This window comes from Rana temporaria, chromosome 3, assembly GCF_905171775.1.
Source record: "Rana temporaria chromosome 3, aRanTem1.1, whole genome shotgun sequence".
NCBI classification, from domain to species: Eukaryota; Metazoa; Chordata; class Amphibia; order Anura; family Ranidae; genus Rana; species Rana temporaria.
This window is the reverse complement of record NC_053491.1, coordinates 311746951-311772473: the sequence shown is the minus strand read 5'-3', so window position 1 is coordinate 311772473 and position 25523 is coordinate 311746951. Positions and strand designations below refer to the sequence as shown.

The following is a 25523-nucleotide window of genomic DNA, read 5'->3' as shown; positions in this document are numbered from 1 at the left end:
GTCTTCAGGGATTTTCTGTTTGGCCAATGGGCTGACAGGGGTTATTATCCTCCCTTACTCAGTCCAAAATGAGAAAAAATATGTTTTCCCTATAGTTCTACTTTAAAATGAAAAAAGGAGTGAAAAAAAAACTTCAGACCAGGTAGCAGAGCTCAGGTCTCCTAGGCTAGTCTCCTCCTATTCCTGTTGCTTTTAGCTCAGCACCTCCACCAGCCATCCTCACCAAACCAAGATGTCCCAAATTTATAGCAAAACCTGAACATATTAAAGTAAAGCCACTACTCAAAGAACAGGCTGGCCTAGGAAAGGTTAAGCTAAAAGAAAAGGGTCACAAATAATTGAAGCTGTGAAAAACCATAGACTGTTTAAACCCAACTCTCATACCTTTTTAAAATACATTTTCTGAAGTAGTGGAAAGGTGCTGCAGATCTGGGAAGACTGAGAAGAGGTCTGTCTGAAGCCCCCAGACCACTAAAAGCCATGGAAGACAGAGAAAAAAAAAATAGAAATAGAGTCCAAGTCCACACACTGACAACACACCCAAGAAGTAGCAAAGCCTTCTCTGTGATTCTAATACCAAGCCTAATTGAAGAAAAAAAAAAGTATAGCTCAGCTAAGGGGGCAGAGGGAGGATCCCCAGAATACTAGGCTGATCTGTGAAGCAGAACTCCCTTGTACTGCTGCACCCCCATTCCTCCTAGGAACATGAAAGGGGTCTCTGGTCATTGAAACAAACGAGAAAGCAGCAACTAAAGTTGACTTGCAGGACTGAAGAAGAGAAAAAGCTAGATATCTTTGTTGTCACTCCTGCAGAAACTGTTATATGAAGCTGCACAAAGTTTTGAGCAAGCCTGCCTGCAACGTTAGGGGGACTCCAGCAAAGCTGCGACCCTCCCCAACTCACTCATGGAGAGAGAAAGAGCAGAAGACCTGGGAGTCACACCCAAAGCCCAATACAAAGGGGATGATGACAGCACAGGGAGGAGGGAAGTAGAGAGACCACTTACCCATTATCGCAGAGCCATGCATGAAGATCACCTGTTGGTGATCTTGTACAGGGGGGGGGGGGACGAGGACTGCCCTGCCCTGACAAGTCCCACTAACACCCAGCGACTGTGGACCACAGTCCTCTCACACACAGTCAAAATTTGTACACGGGAGTCAGGACATAAGGCAGCCCTGTGCACACCACAGTACTGTGTTTTACTGCTGCAGTTCCAAAGTTTTACCCACCCAGGACTTTCTGCACCCCTCTAAAAGTTGCACCCAGGGCGACCATACCAGCTGCCTCCCCCCAACTGCTCCCACAGCCTCAGAAACCTGGAAAACCCTGAATAACCAAAACCTACCCATATGTAGAGCCACTTATTAAAATAGAGGTCACCGACAAATTGTATTCGAGGACCGTGGTTTGCATGTACCCCCCCACGGTCCCTGATGTGACTGACTCCCTTATATTTTTCAGGATCTATTTGTCCTCTGTATATTCTCCAATTATGCAACATATAGTTTTTTCAATTAACACTGTAAATGCAAGCCTGTATATGTCATACATTATTGTATTGCTGATCCTTCTGAACAACGAGAGACAATAATGGGTTACTTAACCACTTAAGGACCGCCTCCTGCACATATACGTCGGCAGAATGGCACGGCTGGGCACATCAACGTATATGTACGTTGATCTTTAAGCCAGGTCGTGGGCGCGCGCCCGCGACCTGGTCCGAAGCTCCGGGACCAGCGGACACGATCTCCGCTGGAGTCCCGCAATCGGTCCCCGGAGCTGAAGAACGGGGAGAGCCGTGTGTAAACACGGCTTCCCCGTTCTTCACTGTGGCGGTGTCATCGATCGTGTGATCTCTTTTATAGGGATCCACAATCGATGACTTCACACCTACAGCCACACCCCCCTACAGTTGTAAACACACATTAGGTGACACATAACCCCTTCAGCGCCCAGTGTTTAACTCCCAAACTGCAACTGTCCTTTCCAAATAAACTGAGGAAAAAAAATTGGATTTTTTTCAAAATTGTAGCTCTATTTTTGTTTATAGCGCAAAAAATAAAAACCGCACCAAAGCGGAAAGCTCTATTTGTGGGGAAAAAAAGGACGCCAATTTTGTTTGGGAGCCACTTCGCACGACCGCGCAATTGTCTGTTAAAGCGACGCTGTCCCGAATCGCAAAACCTAGCCTGGTCCTTTAGCTGCATTTTGGTCCAGGTCTTAAGTGGTTAAAGTGATTGTAAAGGCTTGTGTTTTATGTATTTTTTAAATAACAAACATGTTATACTTGCCTCCTCTGTGCAGTTGGTTTTGCACAGAGCAGCCTGGGATCCTCCTTCTCTGGTCCCTCGTCGCTGCTCCTAGCCCCTCCCTTGAGTGCCCCTCAGCCAGCAGCTTGCTACAGGGGCCACCCAAGCTCAGTCAGTGTTCTGTGTATCCATTGACATGGAGCCCTGACCTGGCCCTGCACCCTCTCTCCCCTGATTGGCTGACCGACTTTGACAGCCACAGAATCCAATGGCACCACTGCTCTCTCTCGGCCAATCAGGAGGCATGTCCTGGAGGGCTGAGGGGATCGTGGACATCACTGGAGAGAGAAGGGGCTCAGGTAGGTACTTAGGGGGGGCTGGGGAGGCTGCTACACACAGATAAAAAAAAAATTCTGCCTTATCAACTCCTTTAACTGTAATGTTTTTTTTTTGTTGTGTGTGTGTGTGTGTATTTGTGTGTATTTGTATGTATATATGTGTGTGTAATACATACATACATACATACAATGTGTGTATATGTAATATATATACATATTGTGAAAAAGGTGACCCCATTTTTACTATGTATATTGGCATTTTCAGCCTGTTTTTTACAAAGACAGGCATGCTGATTGCACACCTGTGGGCTGGGTTTATATTTCCCAGGACTAGACCGCAGAGCTCCTACTTAGAGAGAGAGCTCCAACCAGGCAGACAGGAAGTTTGGCCGAGGAGTTAGGAGGACTCTGCCCTACAGACACAATGTCTGTGTTTGAGTGTCAAGAGGACACCCATGTTCCCTAGGAGAAAGAGGCTGCAGCTGGCACCGTGAGCATACGCTCCGAGGAGCAGCTCTATTGTGACTCTGATTGTTGTGAAGAGATTTTATCCCTTGTGAGACCTCTATGCCTGGCCTGTATAAGCAGATATAATCACGGAGGACAATTCTTATCAGATAGCTTGAACTCACCAATACCGATTCCATTCACAGAAGTTGCTTTAATCCAAATATTAGAATACATCAGATGACAGGTTACAGCAGATGAACAGGTTGTAGTATTGTGCGGTCAAAAGATGATACTGTTTGTAGCTTGCTATGCAGAATACATGTGCCCTTGTTACATGTGGCCTGTAAACAGTCTCCATAGACAGGAAGTACCAAAACTCAGAAAGAAGGGTGGAGCATTACACAGAAAGGAAGTGTGCCATAGATCAAACAAAAGAAATACAGAACTGTGCATTACCACAAAGGGTCACTAGATTGCAGCATGTAAACAAAACATAAGGTACATAGAAAATGGTTGAGAAACAGTATTATATATAACAAATTATACGCCTATTTGGTGGCACAAGCTCAAAGGCCTAAGCAAGAGAGTAAGCCAGCAGGCTGAAGTTTGAACTATACACTAATGGTGGAACCCCTGCGAGGCAAATTGCAGTTATGTTCTCTGAATTTTGTTTCCTTTAAATAAAAGTGGGCTGCTAAGCCTTTAAAATACAGTCTGGACTGACACGTGTTCCTGAAATCGTATGCACCACTAGAGCTTAATCACCCCGATATCTTACTAAGATTTTATATATATATATATATATATATATATATATATATATATATATATATATATATATATATATATATATATATATATATATATATATATATATATATATATATATATATATATATATATATATATATATATATATATATATTCTATCTAATATATTATACACACATAGGCCCAGATTCTCGTAGAGTGGAGTAATTCTGCGCATGCGCCGTCCGTAAAATATCCCAGGGTGCATTGCTCCAAATGACGTCGCAAGGACGTCATTGGTTTTGACGTGAACGTAAATGGCGTCCAGCCCCATTCACGGACGACTTACGCAAACAACGTAAATGTATAAATTTTGACGCGGGAACGATGGCCATACTTAACATTGGTTGCCCCCTCATATAGCAGGGGCAACTTTACGCCGGGAAAACCTAACGTAAACGTCGTCAATTTACTGCGTCGGCCACGCGTACGTTCGGGAATTCGCGTATCTAGCTAATTTGCATACTCGACGGGGAAAACAACGGAAACGCCACCTAGCGGCCAAAAAAAAAATTGCAGTCAAGATCCGACGGTGTAAGAGCCTTACGCCTGTCGGATCGAATGCATATCTATGCGTAACTGATTCTAAGAATCAGTCGCATAGATACGACGGCCCAGATTAGGACTTACGACGGCGTACATAGCGCTGCGCCGTCATAAGCCCTTTGAGAATCTGGGCCATAATATATGCAAAAATTTATAAAAGGCATCATAAAAAAAGAGTAGCTGTCCTGTCCCTGAAATACCTAGGCAAACTGGAGTGTGGTGAAGCATTTCCTTCTAATCTGCTATTCATTTCAGAGGGTAGCAATGGGTAACTGAAGAATAAAGGTACCTATAGTAACTGTTATTTTTTTTTTTTCAGAGTTGAAAAGTCACAATTGGAATTCTGCCGATGAAATCCACAGATCCCTGATGGTAGATCATGTAAATGAAGTGAGCCAGTGGATGGTGGGAGTGAAACGTTTAATTGCTGAAGCAAAAAATTTACCGTGTGAGGAGATGCCTGCAAAAGATGAGACTGTAACAGAGGGCACTGACAGTGTCCAACAGGACACATAGGATGCCATTTTAGTACATGGTCATATTTCTATGCAGTCTGCCAACAGTATCAAATGACTTTTTCAGTAAATAATAACTATGTTTTTATGGCACTTTTCTGGTCGGGTTTTTATTCTGGATTAAGGGGATACTTTTGTTTAGTGGCATTGTTCACATTTTGTGATGGCAGCCATTTGAGGACTGAGTCAATATTAACAACTATGCAGATTATCATTTAAACAGGATTTGTGAATAACCGAGGCTGTCTTGCTCATCTTCCACAATGGCTTCCTTCACAGTGCTCTTTAACATTGCCTAGACGGCTGCTGACATAAAAAAAATTGCAAAGTGTCTATGTTGGGGCTATGAAGAGGAAACTGATAGAGCTTGCAGTTATGCATTTTTATGCAAGATTATTAACTGACTGTTAATCTTTTTTTTTTTTTTTCTTTTTTTAATTAACACCAAGCCTTTAATTAAATGATTACACTGAAATTGGTATAATTTATTGAATGAATATGACCATCTGGTATTTTTTAATAAATTTTGTTATAATTTGAACCATAGTATAGTAATATTTATGTACTGTACATAAAGTTAAAAAATATTTCCAGTTCATACAAATTAATTTAAGCTGGTCACAAGCAGAATTGCTTTCATAGTATGCTGCAGTTCAAATATTTTTTCATCAGACATTTAAATGGTCTACAAATGGCATCATAATCGCTTCAGTCACTTTCTCACATCAAAGGTAAACACAGCAACAAGAATATAAAAACTTGGACCCCCTTTCACACTGGGGCGGCGGGTTCGTTAGTGGTAAAGCACCGCTAGTTTTAGCGTCGCTTTACCGCTGTTTAAGCAGCACTTTTCGGCCGCTAGCGGGATGCTTTTAATAACCCCCGCTAGCAGCTGAAGAAGGGGGTTAAAAGCACCCGTGTTGCCGTGCTTCCAAAACGCTGTCCATTCATTCCAATGGGCAGGGGCAGTGTAGGAGCGATGTATACAGTGCTCCTACACCGCCCCAAAGATGCTGCTTGCAGTACTTTTGTTTCCCGTCGCGCAAGCGTGTGAAAGCACTCTGTCTTTTACACTGGGGAGGCATGAGAGGCAGTATTAAGTTGCTTTACAGGCACTATTTTTAGTGCTAAAATGCCTGAAAATTGCCTCAGTGTGAAGGGGTCTAACAAAAATAAATGAAAGCAAGTAGTACTTATTTATAATTGAGAAGTAAATATTCACCTTTCGGTGATGTTGTCCCCGTAAGTGATTAGGTCTAGGAGACTGGAAAAAAGCAGTTGTACTTACTTGATGCTTGGCTCCTGCATGCTCCCTCATATACTGCTAGACTGGTCTCCACAGTTTTTTCTTCCCTATGCTCCTGCTGACACAGGTCCTCTGATGTCACCAAGTACAATACAAAGCCCATAGCACTGCATTGGACCTAGGGATGCTGAGAAACAGTCCACAGCTGGAACATGGGAAAGTAGAGGCGAGCACTAGCTGCAAGGGGAGCAGAGGAGTAAGTAAGTGCTCTTCTCTGTGCCTTAGACATATTGGAGCATTTAAATCTTGCAGTGTAGGGGAGGCCTTACTTCAAGTCGAATTTTAACTTTCCACAGAAATGAGCTTCACCCCCCCCCCCCCCCTTAAAAACCTAAACTAAATGCTCTAATCCATGACCTTACTTAAAGGGGTTGTAAAGGTAAAAAAATATTCCTAAATAGCTTCCTTTACCTTAGTGCAGTCCTCCTTCAATGACTGGTAAGTGGAACTCTCATCATTTCCAACTCGCCTCCAATGTGAATGTACCCTAAAACCTAGTAGCTGCACCAGATTCTTGGTCGCCAGTTTTAGTAAATCTCCCTCTTTGTGTTCTAGGGTGACAGAAGTAACTCGGCATACTGTATCTCTTGAGGAGCAGCGTTGTCATCTTAGGACAGGACTACAAAACAAATCCCCCTTTCCTCTTCATAACATGACAAGTGGGTGGTCTGTAGTCCATAGAGAGCTGGGAACAATGCAAGCTGATAAAGATTATGTCCGAGGCTGAGAGTACACTTTCGGCTTAATAAGTTCATTGCTAGGGTTTACATACACTTTAACCACTTAAAGGAGGTGTAAAGGATTTATTTATTTATTTTTGTAATGAAATGACTGTTTACAGGGTATAGAGACAGGGTATAATAGTTAACTGATTCCTTTTAAAAACGATTAAAAATAGATAAAAATCAATCATATAATGTACCTGTAGTTTTTTAGTTTTGTTTTTGCATCTAGTTTCATGTTATCCTGCCTCTGTGCTATACAGAGCCATAGAGCAGTGATGGTTTGGAACATGAAACTAGAAACTCCCAGTACTGTGGTCATCAGGAAACAGACAACCAGGAAGTGTCCAGAACAGAAAAGAATTACAGCAACATCAGAGCAAAAACGAACAATGAGGACATGAAACCAGGACTGCAGTAAGGTAAAGGAAGCTATTTAGCTAAAAAAAAATGATTCCTTTAGTGACCCTTTAAGGACCGCCTAACGCCGATATACGTACCTCTACGTGATAAATGCCCAGCTGTGGGTCGCAGGCGCGCGCCCGCGAGCCTGTCCGAAGCTCCGTGACCATGGCCGCGGGACCCACGGACCTGTTCACCGCCGGAGTCCCGCGATCGGTCCCTGGAGCTAAAGAAACGGTTTCTTCCCCGTTCTTCACAGTGGCGCTGTCATTGATCGTCTGTTCCCTGATATAGGGAAAGGCAATCAATGATGTCATACGTCCAGCCCCGCCCCCTACAGTTAGAAACACATATGAGGTCACACTTAACCCAGTCAGCGCCCCCTAGTGGTTAACTCCCAAACTGCAATTGTCATTTTCACAATAAACAATGCATTTTTTAGCACTTTTTGCTGTGAAAATGACAATGGTCCCAAAAATGAGTCAAAATTTTCCGATGTGTCCACCATAATGTCGCAGTCACAAAAAAAATCGCTGATCGCCGCCATTAGTAGTAAAAAAATAAATATTAACAAAAATGCAATAAAACTATCCCTTATTTTATAAAACGCTATAAATTTTGGGCAAACCAATCGATAAACCCTTTTTGCGTTTTTTTTTTTTTTTACAAAACATATGTAGAAGAATACGTATCGGCCTATACTGAGGAAAAATGTTTTTTTTATATATTTTTGGGGGATATTTATTATGGCAAAAAGTAAAAAATATTGCATTTTTTTTTTTCAAAATTGTTGCTCTATTTTTGTTTATAGCGCAAAAAAATAAGGTGATCAAATACCACCAAAAGAAATCTCTATTTGTGGGGAAAAAAGGACGCCAATTTAGTTTGGGAGCCACGTCGCACGACCGCGCAATTATCAGTTAAAGCGACGCAGTGCCGAATCGCAAAAAGGGGCCTGGTCCTTTACCTGCATATTGGTCCGGGTCTTAAGTGGTTAAATATGAACAAGTGTACAGAGAGAAGTTAACAATATGATATTCACATTTACAATTTATTTTAAAGGAATTTTAAATTTACTTATTGCTAACTTGTAAATGAAACTTCACTTTTCTTGTCACTTATAGATAAAAATGGCCTTTCACATAGTACTAACTGTTGTTTAACTTGAGCATACTGGACACTTAAAAACAGCTTGACTGCTACATGTTTCTACCAACATAAAGTTTACAACTCCTGGTTTCTTTACAGAAAATCAAAAATACATTTGCATTGGCAAGACTGCCTATTCTGTGCAGTTCAGCTCACACCTGCGGTTTCCTTTATCATGTTCTTATTATCCTTCTTTTCATCAAGATATTCTTGTTCTGGATAAATTAGGAAACCTGTAAATAAACTGTCTGTCCAGTATGGATCATAAAAAAGTCCATTCTGTTCAGAGTAAAAAATCTGTAGCCATACTTCATCTCCAGCTTTCAAAGGAAGAATGGTAGACCCTGATGCTATGTCATGGTTCCCAGTGTTGGCATCAAAAGTCTTGATTTTGTATTGGCCATTGTGAACTAGTCCTATAGCCAAGTGCTTGTTTGCCAGGGTGATGTCGTATGTGAAGAAATAAGTACCGGGTATGCTACATATGTATTTCCCACTAGTGGAATTGTAGTGTCCTCCTTCATTCATAAGAACTTTATCAAACTTAATAGGTAGCCGTTCTCTGGGGTAACTTTTTGTGACGGCAACAGAAAATGCTGACTTTGCTTTTTTTGAGCCGCAAGTACATGGTCCAGGCATCCCTGTATCACCTTTCTTTCCTTTTGGTCCCTTATTTCCGGTTTCCCCCGCTGTCCCAGGATCACCTCGAATACCTTTTGGACCTCGTGGGCCAGCTCGTCCAATGGCTCCCTGCTTACCCTTACCACCCTGTTTTCCTGGATTTCCAAATCTACCAGGAGTACCTGCAAAACACAGATGATTACTGTTTTTATTGTATAGTATTACAATTGCTTAGAGCTTAGCATTATTATTGGTGCCCCTGTTCAGATTACTGGTTTATTTTTCTCATTGAAAGAAGAGTAGTTGCAGAAAGCAAACTTAAAACTGAAATTAATTTTTTTCATGTTACAACCAAAAATGTAAATGTATTTTATGTGATAGAATAGACCAGGGATATGCAATTGGCGGACCTCCAGCTGTTGCAGAACTACAAGTCCCATGAGGCATAGCAAGACTCTGACAGCCACAAGCATGACATCCAGAGGCAGAGGCATGATGGGAATTGTAGTTTTGCAACATCTGGAGGTCCGCTAATTGCATATCCCTGGAATAGACCAACACAAAGTGGCACATACTTGTGAAGTGGAAGGAAAATGATAAATGATTTTCAAAATAAATATCTGAAAAGTGTGGTGTGCATATGTATTCAGCCCCCCTGATTCAATACTTTGTAGAACCATCTTTTGCTGCAGTTACAGCTGCAAGTCTTTTTGGGTATGTCTCTACCAGCTCTGCACATCTAGAGAGTGAAATTTTTGCCCATTCTTTTGCAAAATCGATCAAGCTTTTTCAGATTGGAATGTTGAACAGCAATTTTCAAGTCTTACCACATATTTTCAATTGGATTTAGGTCAGGACCTTGGCTGGGCCATTATAATACATGAATAAACCATTCCATTGTAGCTCTGGCTGTATGTTTAGGGTCGTGGTCCTGCAGGAAGGTGAACCTCCACCCCAGTTTCAAGTCTTTTTGTAGACTCCAGGTTTTCTTCTAAGATTGCCCTGTATTTGGCTCCATCCATCTTCCACTTAACTCTGACCAGCTTCCCTGTCCCTGCTCAAGAAAAGCATCCCTACAACATGATGCTGCCACCACCATGTTTTACAGTGTGGATGGTGTGTAATGGTGATGTGCAGTGGTAGTTCCACCACACATGCTTTTAGGCAAAAAGTTAAATTTTGGTCTCCCCTGACCAGAGCAACTTCCACGTGTTTGAGGTGTCCCCCACATGGCTTCTTGCAAACTGCAAACGGGGTATCTTATGGCTTTCTTTCAACAATGGCTTTCTTTTTGCCGCTCTTCCATAAAGACATTATTATTAAAGTGCTGAGCATGTAAATCTTAATACATCTCAGAAATATTATTATAAAAGTCCAATGATAATCCAGAAAAAGGAGGACAACGAACAGTCCCAGCAAGCACTGAAAGATTCCACGGGACATCACAGATCCAGAAGCAATAGTGATAAACCCTCCACTTCCAGAACACTCTCTTCGCTCATCTCAGGTTATGGACCACTGAACTAACAGATGGTCAACAGCATCTAGGCAGGGTTCAAAGATCTCTAATCGATATTCCCAGGGGTGTGAATGGTGAGACAAAAACAAATCCAAGTGCTCACTGATAACTAGTTTTAAAATCTTTATTCAGTTATAAAAATGGCTTCTCACAAAGGGTTTAAGTAAAAGCGCATTTTCAGAGCAGATGTGTGGTGTAAGAGACCCAGGACGGCAGCTGGTGACATCAGAACGTGGCTCCTCCCCCATACACATTACATTAACAGAAACTTCATCTGCGGGGTGGAGCCAACGTGAGTCACCCAGTCCTCTAATAAACACGTCCATCGTCATGAAAACCATATCGTGCTCAGGATCCACGGCCGAACGCCACTCCCCTAATAGGAAAAAAGGCTGCTACAGAAGGATTTTGCTTGAGAATCTGTCATCTAATGCCTGTGTGTGTTTTGGAGTATCCTGTACCCTCGTCCCTCTAGACACTTGTGTTCAAGTACTGTAGTAAATCTTCAAAAAGACACCCCTAGACTAAAGCCTGTGTTTAATTAGTGTGTTCTTGAACTGGTACCTGGGCCTGTCAGCCTCTGAACAGGTAAGAACTTTTTCCAGCAGCCCCTGCAAAGGTGAACACTACACATGTAAAAAAAAAAAAAATGTTTAGCCTGTTGTCACTTTTGTGATTTGGTTGAATGTATATCTTACTCTAGGTATTTCTTATTCCATTTGAGATTAAATTGTTGTATAATAATTAGGTATAGTCAAGAATAAAAAGGAGTAAGCTGCGCTGCTTGTAGAAATAAAGCAATGTGAACAAAATTGTATAACCAGCCAATTTGTGACATAAAGGCTAGTTCACAAATATGTATACAAAAAATAGTGTACTCAATGTGCATATAGTACAAAAAAGAATGAAAAAGTGCAAAATAAAGTGAATAGATAGTCCAAAAGGTCGTGACATTCACAGCTGCAACTCCTGTGGATATCCCAGATGAATTACAGATGCACCCAAAATGTGTTCAAGACAGTCCGGGGAGCAGTGTCAGACAGCGGAACGCAAGGCACCTCCACCTCTAATAAAATCTAATCCGCTTACCGACTCCCGTGGATCTCTAAAGATCAATTGCGCATGTGGCTCTATGCCAAGCTCTTTGTTACAGCTCCTCTGATGTACTTCTCCACATAAGAAAAACACTTGATGGTGACTTGCCAGGTCTCCCCGCACAGATTCAAACCCGGGAGTGAAACAAAATAGCCATCATAGAGCAGTATTGTACGGTAAAACAATTTAATAGCATTAAAACAAAGATGCACTCACATGTCCATTGATAAGTAGCGTTTGTAGTTTGTGTAAAGCCGGCCGGCTCAAATATTCCGCCCGTCCTTCCGGATGGTCGTTGGTAAACAGTGGTGACGTCAGCACGCCACTCCTCCCTACGCCGTTTAGTCAAAGAGATGACTTCTTCCAGGGGCACGAGCGGCGTGCTGACTCGCCACTAATTATGCAATTTCAGCATCCATTGGACCGCCCAGTCCTGACATCCGGGGATCGTGGACGCGAATCCGCCATCTTTAAAAGGGGATCCTTGCCCTAAATGTGTCTAACTATAAAAAAATAGTTCTGGGCTAGTGCTACTTAATCCTAAAAAAATTCAATTAAAAGAGACAACACCAGCGCTTAACATTAAGGCAAAAAGAAACGAAAACAGGAAAAGGCTAAAAATTATTTAGACCTGACAGACGGATCTGAATAAATCGATAGTCTGTCTGTACTACAAAACCCCTCCATAATATCGCACATTAGGACACGCATAAATATAAATGGCGCCTAACAAAAAGCGCTCATTCTAATATCAATACTACACGTTAATTGAATGCATCACGATAGCGTGTGATAAACATGCAGCAATCCGTGTATATGTGTGTCCTAAAGAAAAACTAGTTTAAAAAAAGTAATAATAATATATTGCTATAAAATTAGGTTGATTTTAAGGCCAAATTAAAGGCCCACACATTAAGTAGCGCACAAAAAATTACGAGGCCGAAAAGAGAAAAAATTATTAAAAAAGACAAGAATTCTGAAAGAGTAGAGGAATAATAATCTCAAAAGGTAAAGACAACATTCATCTACATTGTGAACGATATTAAAAATTTATTTTGAAAAAATCAATATTGTCCTGATGTCCCGGATCTCAAGCCTGGTTCACAACAATTAGATATGTCAAATAATTTTAAAAACACATATATAACTGTAAGTGTCCTAACTGTTGTCAATGAACGCATTGACATCAATGTCTACATTCAACGCGTACGGAGTATATGTACGTACAGTGTATCCAGGCCATTTCAAGCCTGGATAACTCTCTTACTAAGGAACCTCCTCTCTAATGGGCATGTAGATGAATGTTGTCTTTACCTTTTGAGATTATTATTCCTCTACTTTTTCAGAATTCTTGTCTTTTTTAATAATTTTTTCTCTTTTCTTTTTCTGGCCTCGTATTTTTTTGTGCGCTACTTGATGTGTGGGCCTTTAATTTGGCCTTAAAATCAAGTGGACTGTGCACCAGGTTTCTGTTCCTTATAGGTCACTTTCTGCCACAAGTGATGGAGTACTTCAATCCGTACTATAATGAGGGGAGTGAGTGTCAGACATTTCTCTCTCCTTTTAACCTAATTTTATAGCAATATATTATTATTACTTTTTTTAAACTAGTTTTTCTTTAGGACACACATATACACGGATTGCTGCATGTTTATCACACGCTATCGTGATGCATTCAATTTTTTTATAATTACTTATTTTCTTTATTTTCCAAATTACATCACATACAATAAACAAATCACCATAACAAAACAACAAACAAAAAAAAAAAAAAAAAAAAATTACTTTCATACATTACATTATCCCCCCCATGGGCACCCTCGGCCTCCCCCTCCCTCTCCTCCAATCCCCCGTCCCACTCCCCACCTACAAGAGGTGGGAGGGACGCCAGGGAGAGAGAGAAAGAGGAGGAGAAAGGAGAGACGAGACCCCCCCCCCTCCCTCGTGACCCCTTAGACCCCATCACCTTATGACCTCCCTATGGCACAAAAAGGAGGAGCTCAATACCACCCTAATAATAAAAGAAAAAAAAGCAAAGGTATTTGTGCAGGGCTTAATAGTCCTTAATTTCGTGACTTTAGTGAGAGAAAAAAAAAAAAAAATTGTTTCCTTTGTTTCGTGCCTCATTAACTCCCCATCACCTTATCTCCCCCCCCCCTACCATGCGAAGGGGAGAAGTTTCATACCCACCTCAAAAAAGAGGAGAGGAAAAAAAAATAAGTAAATAAATGAATAAATAAATAAAAAAAAAACAATATTGGGTGTGTTCTTCTCCTTTCCCTTATTAGTGGTCTTTCTTTTGTGACTATAACCTTCCTTTAACACCCCCGTTCCCATTCTTATGACTCCCAAATAAAATTCCTTAAGGGGAGCCTCTATACTTATCCTCCTATGTGATTTAGTTGATTATTTATTTCCTCCTCTTTAGTGATCCAAATTAGTGCTGTGAAAAAGAGGAGGGGAAAAAAAAAAGGGTGAAAAAATAGGAGGGGGGGGGGCCGCGCCTCCCCCCTCCCCCCTCCTCCCCCTCCGGTGCCCGCAGGGTAGGGAGACAGAAAAAAAAAAAAAAAAACCAAACAAATAAATAAAAAAAAAAAAAGGAAAAAAGATTATTCGCCGTCTCACCACTCCCCCCCACCCGCCTCCTAGCCTCTCCGCCCCAAACTAATCCTTCCCTACTTCAGGAGAGTAATATATCCACCCTGCCCATATATCCTTAAATTTGTCCTGTTGGTCCTTGACCATGTATACCCATCTCTCTGCCTCCATTATCCTCTCTACCTCGATTTTCCATTCCACTATATTGGGGACTTTAGGTTGTTTCCAGTATCTAGGTATCAGTGCCTTCGCTGCATTTAATAGGTGTGGTGTAACACTTCTTTTGTAGAACTTTATGGATGCTGGCATTCCATGAAACAGGAAATGCAATGGGGATTGCTCAATAGGTCTTAATGTCAGTTTCTTTATCCACGGGGATATCTCCTCCCAAAATCTCCTGATCCTGGGACACTGCCACCATATATGAAGAAATGACCCTCTTTGATTGCACCCCCTCCAGCAGTTGGCATTCATTAATGGGTAGATCTGAGCCAGACGGGTCGGTGTATGGTACCATCTAGTCAGAAACTTATACGACATCTCCTGTATATATGAACTTATTGAGGACCGGTGTGTTATTTCCATCAACCTATTTGATTGTTCCACTGTAAATTTAAGGCCCAACTCCCTTTCCCATTCACGCATGTAATATGGGATTGTCTTATCTTGGGCACTCTGGACCATTCTGTGCATCCGAGATAACATATGGCCTGGTTCCAAGCGGTTAACACACCACTCCTCAAAAGTAGTCATGGTATTTACTGATCTAATTTGGTGTTTCCATTTATTAAACAGGTCTGTCAACTGCCGGTATTTCCATTCCCTCATTGATACCTCCCCCTGCTTTTGTACCAACTCCCTTAAGGGGAGCAGTTCCCCAAATGGGGCCACCTCTGAACAATTTCCTCCCCACCCCTCAAAACTACCCTTCTCTTCCCCAGGAGGGAACCATGGAAATCCCTCCAAAGGAGTAATAGGCGATATTGGAGGGGCAAACTTTCCCGACTTATTCATTCTATCCCAGATAGATAACGTTGTTGTAGTTAATGGTGACACATATTCCGATAACCCCCTATATACGGTCGGGATCCAGGGTGCTCCCGCCAGATCCCTTCCTGCCAGTGTTTTCTCCAGGGAAACCCATATTTTACCTTTTGAGTCATGTCTCCAGTTCATAATACGAACCAGGGCCATGGCTCTATAGTAAAGTACCATGTCTGGGAGTCCTACTCCTCCTTCCTTCTTTGATCTTTTCAAAATATCATATGCCAGCCTGGGATGTTTATCCCCCCAGACAAAAGTCCTAAAAGCTTTCTTTATTTGTTTAAAAAATATTTGTGGGAGAGCTATAGGGATGGCATACAGGACATAGATAAGCCTTGGAATTATACTCATTTTAAGGGCACTTACTCTCCCAAACCAGGTCAGTGTATAACTTCTCCATCTCTGTAAATCTCTTAGTATTGACGAGAGCAGGGGTATATAATTCAACTCATATAAACGTTTAACATCTGGGGCTATATGTGTTCCCAGGTAAAATATAGAGTCTGAACGCCATACAAAGGGGAAGGATCTTTGCAGCTTATTCTTCATCCCCGCAGGCAGTCGATTCGGCATCAGCATCGATTTCTCTATATTTATTTTAAAGTTGGAAATGCAGCCAAACCTGTCTATCTCTCTCATCAATTCCGTCAGAGACTCTTGAGGTGAAGAAAGATATAGCAACAAGTCATCCGCATATGCAGATATCTTGTGTTCCATCGATCCTATAACTATCCCTTTGATCCCCCTATTCCCTCTAATCATACACAAAAAAGGTTCCAATACCATAGCGAATAGTAATGGGGACAGTGGGCACCCCTGCCTAGTCCCGTTTTTTATTTCAAAGTAATCTGATAGTCTCCCGTTGACTTTAACCCTTGCTCTGGGTTCTGCATACAATGCCATCACCCATCCCATCATTCTTTCCCTCAGGCCCATCTCCCTCAGAACTCCGACCATAAATCCCCACCCCACCCTATCAAAGGCCTTTTCAGCGTCCATTGAGATCACAACTGCCGGAGTTTGATTTGGGCCTTTATGTATCCAGTGTAACACATGGAGGGCTCTTATTGTATTATCTCTGGCCTCTCGGCCTTTCATAAATCCTGTCTGGTCCGGATGGATCAGCTTAACAATGTGATCCTGTAGCCTCAAAGCTAGAATTTTAGATAGGAACTTAACATCGGAGTTCAAGAGGGAGATGGGCCTGTAACTAGCACAGCACTGCGGATCCTTCCCCGCTTTCGGGAGGACAGTCACATAAGCAGTTAAAGCATCTGGCGATAATGGACTCAAGATCGACACCGAGTTGAGATACCTACAGAGGGGGGTCAGGATTATAGAGGAGAACTTTTTATAATACGTATTAATAAATCCATCTGGTCCTGGACTTTTGCCCTGCGCTGCCTCCTGTATCACTCTCTCTAGCTCCTCTATGGAGATGGGTTTTTCCATTTCCTCCAGGGCTGCTGTTGGTATTGCTTGTAGTCCCGAGGCCTTTAAATATTCCCGAATCCCTTCCTCCTGCCCCCCCCCCGTCTGCCTCCCCCACACTTGGATCTAGATTGTATAAAGAAGTATAGAACCGATGGAATTCAGCTGCTATCGCTTGAGAATCTACTATCTGTTTACTCCCTACCTTTATTGTATGTACATGACGCGCCTCCTGTTGTTTCTTCAGTTGTCTGGCCATTAACCTCCCGCTCTTATTTCCCTGCTCATAAAAGCGATGGGCAAAATATCTATTTTTATTCTGAGTTTTTCGATCCAGAAGCTGTTTGAGATCTGCCCGAAGCTTCTCTAAATTTTGCGCATCTCCTGGCTTTAAATGGGTCTTATGTTTAATTTCTATTTTATGTATCTCCTCTAAAAGAGTTGTCAGTTCCTTCTGTCTATCTCTTTTAATACGTGATCCCATTGAAATTAACTCCCCTCTCATTACCGCCTTATGGGCCTCCCAGACCACCTGGTCCGACACCTCTTCTGACGTATTCATCTCAAAATATGAGGTCAACTTGCCAGTTAAGGATTCTACATTTTGCTTATCGTCCAATATCGCTTCATTCAATCTCCAAGTTCTTTCCCTACTCCCAACCAAAGCTGGTCTCATCCCTAAACTTATCGGTGCATGATCCGATATGGTGATCGACTCAATAGTCGCAAAGTCCACCAGACTCAAATAATATTGGTCGATCATTAACATATCGATCCTTGAATACATATTATGTGTTTTGGAGAAATAGCTGTAATCTCTATCCCGCTCATGTAATACCCTCCAGCTGTCGACCAAATGTAGGGAACGTAGACGCTTTTTAACACATCTTAGCGCTTTTTTTGACAAAAAAGTTTTCCCAGATGAGGTATCTAAACTCGGGTCCATAGTAATATTAAAGTCTCCCCCCAAGATCAACAGACCTTCTCTGAATTTCTCCAACCTATCTAGGGTTTTAATTAAAAACTTAACCGTTTGACTATTTGGGGCATAAATCGTTGCTATAGTATAACACTGGCCCTGGATTTTTCCTTTCACAAAAAGATATCGCCCTTCCGGGTCCTTTTGTACTTCTATAGGTACCAAAGGGCATTGTTTATGTATTCCCATTGTAACCCCTCTTGCCCCAGAAATAGGCGAAGGAGCATGGAACCACTGATTGTATACAAAAAGGGGCATACGGGGGATCGACCCTTCCACGAAGTGCGTCTCCTGTAGAAGAACAATTTCCGCCCCAAGATGGCGCAGTTCATGCCAGAGACGCCCCCTCTTACAACCTGAACAGAGACCCCTTGTATTATATGATATAATTTTCATTTTATCTGACATCTTTATCTTTTTAGTCCTTACCCCCTAAACTCTATTCCCTCCTCCCACCAGCCCCAGCCCCCCAAATAGAGGGAAGGGGACGGTAGGCCGAGGGAAATAAGAGCGGACAGGCCCTGTAACAGGACCGGCGGCGGGCGGGCGAGAGAGACAGCAAAAAAAAAAAACCCCACACAAAAAAACGGGGAAAAAAATAAAAAAAATAAAAAAAAGCAAAAGACAAAAGGACCATATACTTAACCCCACGAATAACATATAAGCAACCATATCTACGTATGGGTAACCCCCTAAGAGGATGTTCTGTCCGTTCGAGACCTTACAACCCCGTCCAGACTCCCCACCCCCTCCACTCCCTAACGGAGAACCAAGTCCCTTACCTCGGGACCTACCTAACGGGGGAAGAATTCTCCCACCGACATATAGTGGTCCCCTCCCACTCCCCAAGCTTCCCCTTCTATTAATCCCATACATTTTATCCTTTAACTATATTGACCTTCTACATTTTATTTTACCTTTACATTTTACTTAAGTTTTAAATATTTACCTCAGAGATATCCAACCAATTTCCCCGGGAAGGAGAGAAAAGAAAAAAAAAGGGAAGGTGGGGGGAGGGGAGAGGATAACGGGGGAAACACAGGGGGAAAAAATAAAACAACCCCTTAAAAAAACACACCACTAGTCCCCCCTCTCCCGTCTCCCCCCCTCCCTCTCCCCCCCTCTCAGATTGGCACCTATATTAGAACCAAGACACCAATCCCCCCCCCCTCCCATCAGAATACATTTCCAATATTTCCCTTTGCCTTCCCTATTTGTCCCCACCCGGCACTTGCTGCCACCTTCCTTGTCTTTGCATGGTTGACCCCTGGTTTTTTAATCTCCAATCTGGAAAGTCCACCTGTGGTAGTTCCAATACATCTAAAAAATGTTGTAGGTCGTCTTTGTTTTGGAGTGATGCTGTCTTCCCATTTCTTGTTGCTGTGACCTTGAAAGGGTACCCCCAACGATATCTCACATCAACCGCTCTTAACGCTTCCAACAGAGGCTTAATAGTTCTTCGCTGCATGAGTGTTCTACGTGATATATCTGGAAATAGAGCGATTTGACCCCCCTCAAATTCCAATCCTGCTCCCTCTCGTGCTGCTCTCATAATTGCTTCCTTTACCGGGTATCTGTGCATTTTACAAATTACATCCCTTGGTCTTTCTGTACCCTGAGGCGCTGGAAAAAGCGCCCGATGTACTCTATCTATTTCGATCATTTCGGGAGCAGATGTCCCCAGAATTAACCGGAATAGCCTGGTGACTAATGATTGAAGTTCGTTCCGTTGCTCTATTTCTGGTAGGCCCCTAATGCGTATATTTTGCCTACGCTAAAAAAAAAGAGGGGAAAAAAAAGAAATCTTGGATGCATGGGATCTGCATAATCAAGTGCATATATCGAAGATGGGTCTGTGACCATAGGATTCACAAGTGAAAGCCTAAACCCAAAACATGAAATAATAGAATTAACTCTGTTAAAGGGACTGACAGTATATGTGCATGTGAAGGTGATATAGGCACATACCGAAGTGTTCCTTCCTTCCGCCCTGGCCTTTTTTTTTTTTTTTTTTTAGACTGGCAGGTTGGCGCACCTATACATTTGTATGAACTATTATTGGGTCCATTTTTTTTTTTTTGGTCCCTCCTCCCCTCCTTTGTGGATGAAGAGACTGGCTGATGCACCTATAAAAATTGGAAATAGTCGGGTCCTTTAAAATATACACAAATATAAACTGACACGTGTATACACATTTGAATGCAGGTGAAAATAGGGGACACCAGCGGAATGTCCACACGTCGTCGGGCGGCTAAGCAACTATCAGGTAGTGGGAAGAGCCAGGTGATCGGGCTCAGAGCCTATCTAACTACACCAAATATGGATCAAGGCAGCAAAATAAAGAACACATTGGGGCAGGAGGGATTGAAGCAGGGCTCCCCAGATCCAAAAAGTGGAGTAAAAGTGGCAGGACAGGACCCCCTAGTCCAGGGACGTGGAGGGGGCGGACTAGGGAGAGGTAATACAACACCAGGCCGAGGACAATCCCCTTTAAACTTTAAGCAAAGTAGTAGAACACCTGGAGTAGACTCAAGGGGTGCAGGAGAGGTCACTGGGTTCAGCGACCGGGGGGCAGTTACCCCAGAAGAAGAACAGACAGGGGAAAGTCCGAGCCCCACCAATCTTCAGGAAGAAGGCCGAAATAATAAGGACACCACCACAGAAACAACTAATGGGCAAACAGAGTTGAAATTGGACTGGGACTTAAGAGAACATATAAAGGCCCTACCAACAAAAAACGACATAATGCAACTTATAAATGCTGTAGAGTCTTCCTGTAAACAGGCGGTGGAGGAGATCAGAGAAGAAGTGGGAGCCCTGGGGAACAGAGTGGAAGAGTGGGAGATGGACCAGGAGGATACCAGACAGGCGGTTGTGGATCTTCAAGAAACAACAAAAAAACATGAAGAAGTGTTGAATTCAATGCTGGATCAAATGGACAATTGTGATGCATTCAATTAACGTGTAGTATTGATATTAGAATGAGTGCTTTTTGTTAGGCGCCATTTATAATTATGCGTGTCCTAATGTGCGATATTATGGAGGGGTTTTGTAGTACAGACAGACTATCGATTTATTCAGATCCGTCTGTCAAGTCTACATAATTTTTAGCCTTTTCCTGTTTTCGTTTCTTTTTGCCTTAATGTTAAGCGCTGGTGTTGTCTCTTTTTGATTGAATTTTTTTAGGATTAAGTAGCACTAGCCCAGAACAATTTTTTTTATAGTTAGACACATTTAGGGCAAGGATCCCCTTTTAAAGATGGCGGATTCGCGTCCACGATCCCCAGATGTCAGGACTGGGCGGTCCAATGGATGCTGAAATTGCATAATTAGTGGCGAGTCAGCACGCTGACGTCACCACTGTTTACCAACGACCATCCGGAAGAACGGGCGGAATATTTGAGCCGGCCGGCTTTACACAAACTACAAACGCTACTTTTTTATCAATGGACATGTGAGTGCAGCTTTGTTTCAATGCTATTAAATTGTTTTACCGTACAATACTGCTTTATGTTGGCAATTTTGTTTCACTCCCGGGTTTGAATCTGTGCGGGGAGACCTGGCAAGTCACCATCAAGTGTTTTTCTTATGTGGAGAAGTACATCAGAGGAGCTGTAACAAAGAGCTTGGCATAGAGCCACATGCGCAATTGATCTTTAGAGATCCATGGGAGTCGTTAAGCAGATCTTTTATTAAAGGTGGAGGTGCCTTGCCTTCCGCTGTCTGACACTGCTCCCCGGACTGTCTTTAACACATTTTGGGTGCATCTGTAATTCATCTGGGATATCCACAGGAGTTGCAGCTGTGAATGTCACGACCTTTTGGACTATCTATTCACTTTATTTTGCACTTTTTCATTCTTTTTTGTACTATATGCACATTGAGTACACTATTTTTTGTATACATATTTGTGAACTAGACTTTATGTCACAAATTGGCTGGTTATGCAATTTTGTTCACATTGTTTTATTTCTACGAGCAGCGCAGCTTACTACTTTTTAATTTTCACATTATGTTTATCTGACATATTTTTGCTGCGGCAGCTAACTTGTAATTATAATATTTGACATCACATCACTATTATTAGTACATTTAGACCAGCGCAGTATTTATTCCATATATAATGGTCAAGAATAAATAAAGTAGACATTTTATTGGCATACCATCATCTCCTTTTTCTCCTTTGTCTCCATCCTTTCCATCTTTGCCATCTTTGCCTGGAAAGCCCATTCTTCCAATAGTACCTGTGGATCCAGGATGACCTGGAACTCCAGGTGGTCCAGGGGGTCCTGGCATGCTGCAGAGAAGCTCAGAGTTGCCTTTGGAATAACGTAAATCCCCTTTTGCAGAACTGGTGAGCAGGTTATTGGCTACACATGGAAAAACCCAAATCAGAACCATGAGTGAAATCATTTCTCAACCTATGATGTAATGAGAGAAAAAGAGAATACTGGTTAAAACCTGGAAATTAATGCAGCCAAGGGAAGACTGCAAGAGGGGTAATTAACGTGGCTCAATAGATACAATTTCATTGCCTGTGAGGGAACATTTAGAGGCATGTCAGTGGGTATCAATGGGAGAAATTGGTTGCTTAACAGGTCTGACAAAAAGTTATCTGAGGGAGAGCTGCCATGTTATCATTTAAGAGCAATATACTGGTACTGTAACCTTTCCAAGGCAAGGGTACTGCTATCATCAGTTCCTGTTGGGAGGGTGCAAGAGACTTGGTTATGGGTACTATTGTCAACCTGCAAGAGAAAGCTTGTTTTGTGCCAACATCAAATTCTATGGATAGATGCAGATGCCACCATAAGTCTAGAGGGGATATTGCCAATAGCATAGACAAAATCTTACTAATACGGTACCCTTTAAAGGGAAATGGATATAAGATCAAGTCACTATTCAGCTATCAAAACACATGCCCCTGGCTCTAGCTTCATTGAGCTTAAGTTACCACTAAATCCACATCATAAAAAACTATCAATAAGAGTGCGCATGCGCAGGCGGCGGTGACGGATGCCTGTGCCGTGAGCTCCGCTCCAGGCTGACACCGCGGCGCCCGTAGCCTGGTACAACCAGGACCGAATTAGTGAGCACAGGCGAACTCCTCCGGACACAGGGAACGAGCTGATCCGTTCTGGTCCGCCGCAAATCAATGAAGTGAAGCCGCAGCAGACAGCTTGTGAATCGTGAGGTGATTCCAAGATGGCCACCAAGCAGTTACCTTAGGTACAACAGCACAGCCTGAGTGACCTAGGAGCATGCAGGCCAGAGCCATCACTGGCCCCTCAAAAAGTCACCCCTGGCACATTTGCTCATCCCTCACAGGGTAGCCTTCGGCCCTATGGAGCAGATGGCTCATTTACTACCCTCCTTATGGCAGAATTGTCTCCCTCACCACAGGATGCTGGAGCGCCATTACCACAGAGTGTCCTCTGCCATGACGCACTTTCAGGGGGCTCCACTAGTATGATGGATGAGCTGTTTCTCAAATTTTCAGCTTTGCTGGACAAAGGATTGTCACAAACAGCAGCAAAAATCACAGGTGACTTAAAGGCAGACTTTCACTCCCTGGGTTCCAGGATTGAGGCTATTGAGCATAAGATGGAGGAAACAATTTCTGCAACATCTCAGAATTATGGACATATACAGACACTTCAGGATCAATTGGATGTGGCTATGTCCCGTATTGACAACCTCGAGAACAGATCAAGGAGGGCGAATATTAGAATCCGGGGACTCCCCGAGACTGTTCTCAACGTCCCTGAGGCAGTGCAAGATCTGCTTATAAATCTCCTTCCTAACATTTCCATTCAGCATTTGGAACTGGACAGGGCTCATAGGGCTCTGGGGCCCCCCAGGAAAGACGGCTCTCCTAGGGACATCATTGTAAAGCCACATCATTACTCAGTTAAAGAAGAAATCATGAGGCAAGCAAGATCTACACAGGTCATAATGTTCCAGGGACATCAGGTACAACTTTATGCAGACCTATCACCCTCCACCATACAGAAACGGAGATCTCTAAAGCCTCTGCTTTTGGCTCTGACCCAAAAAGCGATCAAATATAAGTGGGCCTTTCCATTTGCGGTCAAGTTTACATTTAATGGTAAACCTTATGCCTTCTCCTCACTGACGGAAGGGGAGAATTTGTTTCTTCGCCTGAAGCTCATTTCACACTAAGCTGATATGGACACTTCTAATGCTGGCCATGGGTCCAATAAACGTGCTGTTCCCACCAGTCCACCTTCTCCCCTGTGGATGAAGAACAAGAACAAGAAAGCCAGAGACGGTGAAGCCACCTGAGGATAAGACTCACCTGCTTCTTCTAAATTTTTCTAAGTACCTTGGTACTTGACCCTAGATGGTCTGAGAGAGCCGACTTGTTTATTTCTATGACTGGATTCCATCTTTTTGATGTTCTTTTTCCTTCATCTCTCTCTCATTTTTTGAAATTCACCTTGAATTGCATGGACCTGTCGCTTCTTCGGTTTTCGCTATGCAAAATGTTTTTGTTTTCTGATGACTAGAAGTTCACTCCTTTTATTTTTGTACTTGACTGTATACTTCTAGGGGAGTGACGTTGTTATGTCACCAGGGTTCCTTGGGGATCGCGGTGGGCTCCCTCTACCCCACTATGTGGGGTGGCGGGCGTCGATGGTGATCTCTGGGGGCCATACATATCTCCATAGATTTCTCTGTTAATGCCGTGTACTATTAGCATCGTATTTTAGTTCAATATTATATCTTTTGGGCACCCGGTTCCGGCCTGGTTTCAATGCGCCTCCATCCATCCTTCGGACAACTTATGATCTCCGAGGGATGGACAGTTCGCTCCTTCTTAGGGGGAACTGAAAATGGTTTAAACTTTTTGAGTGACTGGGGTCTCTCCCCCCTAGCACTCCTTTTTCCTCTTCAGGGAGACCTGTTTGCTTCTTTCCTTTTCTGTCCTCCCACACCACGCCCTACAATGCCGTATTGCTCACAAATATGCCTAACCTCTTTTATGTTCTTAGGTCCCTTAACGCATCGATCCCTCTCTAGGGGTAAAAGCACCATGGATCCGACTGCCTTGGATTTCGGACTGTCCCGGGATCCGGGACTGCATCGGGTGAGTGGGGGCTGTCTTTACCGGGGTGCCAACTCTCTCCTCCATGGCTAACACGATAGACCCTAATCTCCGCATCGCCTCCCATAATATACAGGGTATGAACTCTCCAATTAAAAGGAGAAAAGTGATGGACCACTACAAATCTCTTCACCTAGATATTATTATGTTACAGGAGACACATTTTCCTATCCGATATAGCCCCACTTTTCTCTACTCGAACTTCCCTCAATTCTACTTGGCCAGCAGCATAAACAAAACCAAAGGGGTGGCAATACTGTTCTCCAAGAAATGTGCTTTCACCAAAATCTCTGATACTACTGATCCTGATGGGCGGTTTTTACTGGTTAAGGGTAAGATAGGGGATCAACTGTTCTCGTTGGTGTCATATTATACTCCCAACAGGGGACAGGCCAAATTCTTCAAATCAATGATTGACACCCTTTCCCCGGACTTAGAGTCCCCTCCGAAAACTACGGTGCCTTCTAACATGGCCCTGAATCAGGGATTAGACAAAACTAAACCACCTGGGTCTCAAACGATTCGTCCCACTAGGGAGAGTCTTAAAATTGCTAAACTTCTTTATGACTATGGCCTAGCTGACACATGGAGGGAACTCAACCCCTCTAAAAGATTA

At 42.8% G+C, this 25523-nt stretch overlaps 2 protein-coding genes across 2 annotated transcripts in view; one reads left to right on the top strand and one right to left on the bottom strand.

Annotated features, from left to right (window-relative positions):
- SRA1 (steroid receptor RNA activator 1) overlaps positions 1 to 5005 on the top strand; it is a 65078-nt gene extending 60073 nt beyond the window's left edge. Inside the window, exon 5 of the mRNA XM_040344806.1 lies at positions 4717 to 5005. Coding sequence (XP_040200740.1) covers positions 4717 to 4913 — 197 coding nt within the window. The 3' untranslated portion in view covers positions 4914 to 5005. The remainder of the gene's footprint in view (positions 1 to 4716) is intronic.
- Positions 5006 to 8374: 3369 nt separating this feature from the next.
- The window catches only part of C1QTNF2 (C1q and TNF related 2), a 73413-nt gene continuing 56264 nt past the window's right edge, over positions 8375 to 25523 (bottom strand). The window contains exons 2-3 of the mRNA XM_040344805.1: positions 21942 to 22199; positions 8375 to 9294 (exon numbers count right to left, since the gene is read on the bottom strand). Of these exons, the coding sequence (XP_040200739.1) occupies positions 8639 to 9294; positions 21942 to 22191 (906 nt within the window). The 5' untranslated portion in view covers positions 22192 to 22199 and the 3' untranslated portion in view covers positions 8375 to 8638. The remainder of the gene's footprint in view (positions 9295 to 21941; positions 22200 to 25523) is intronic.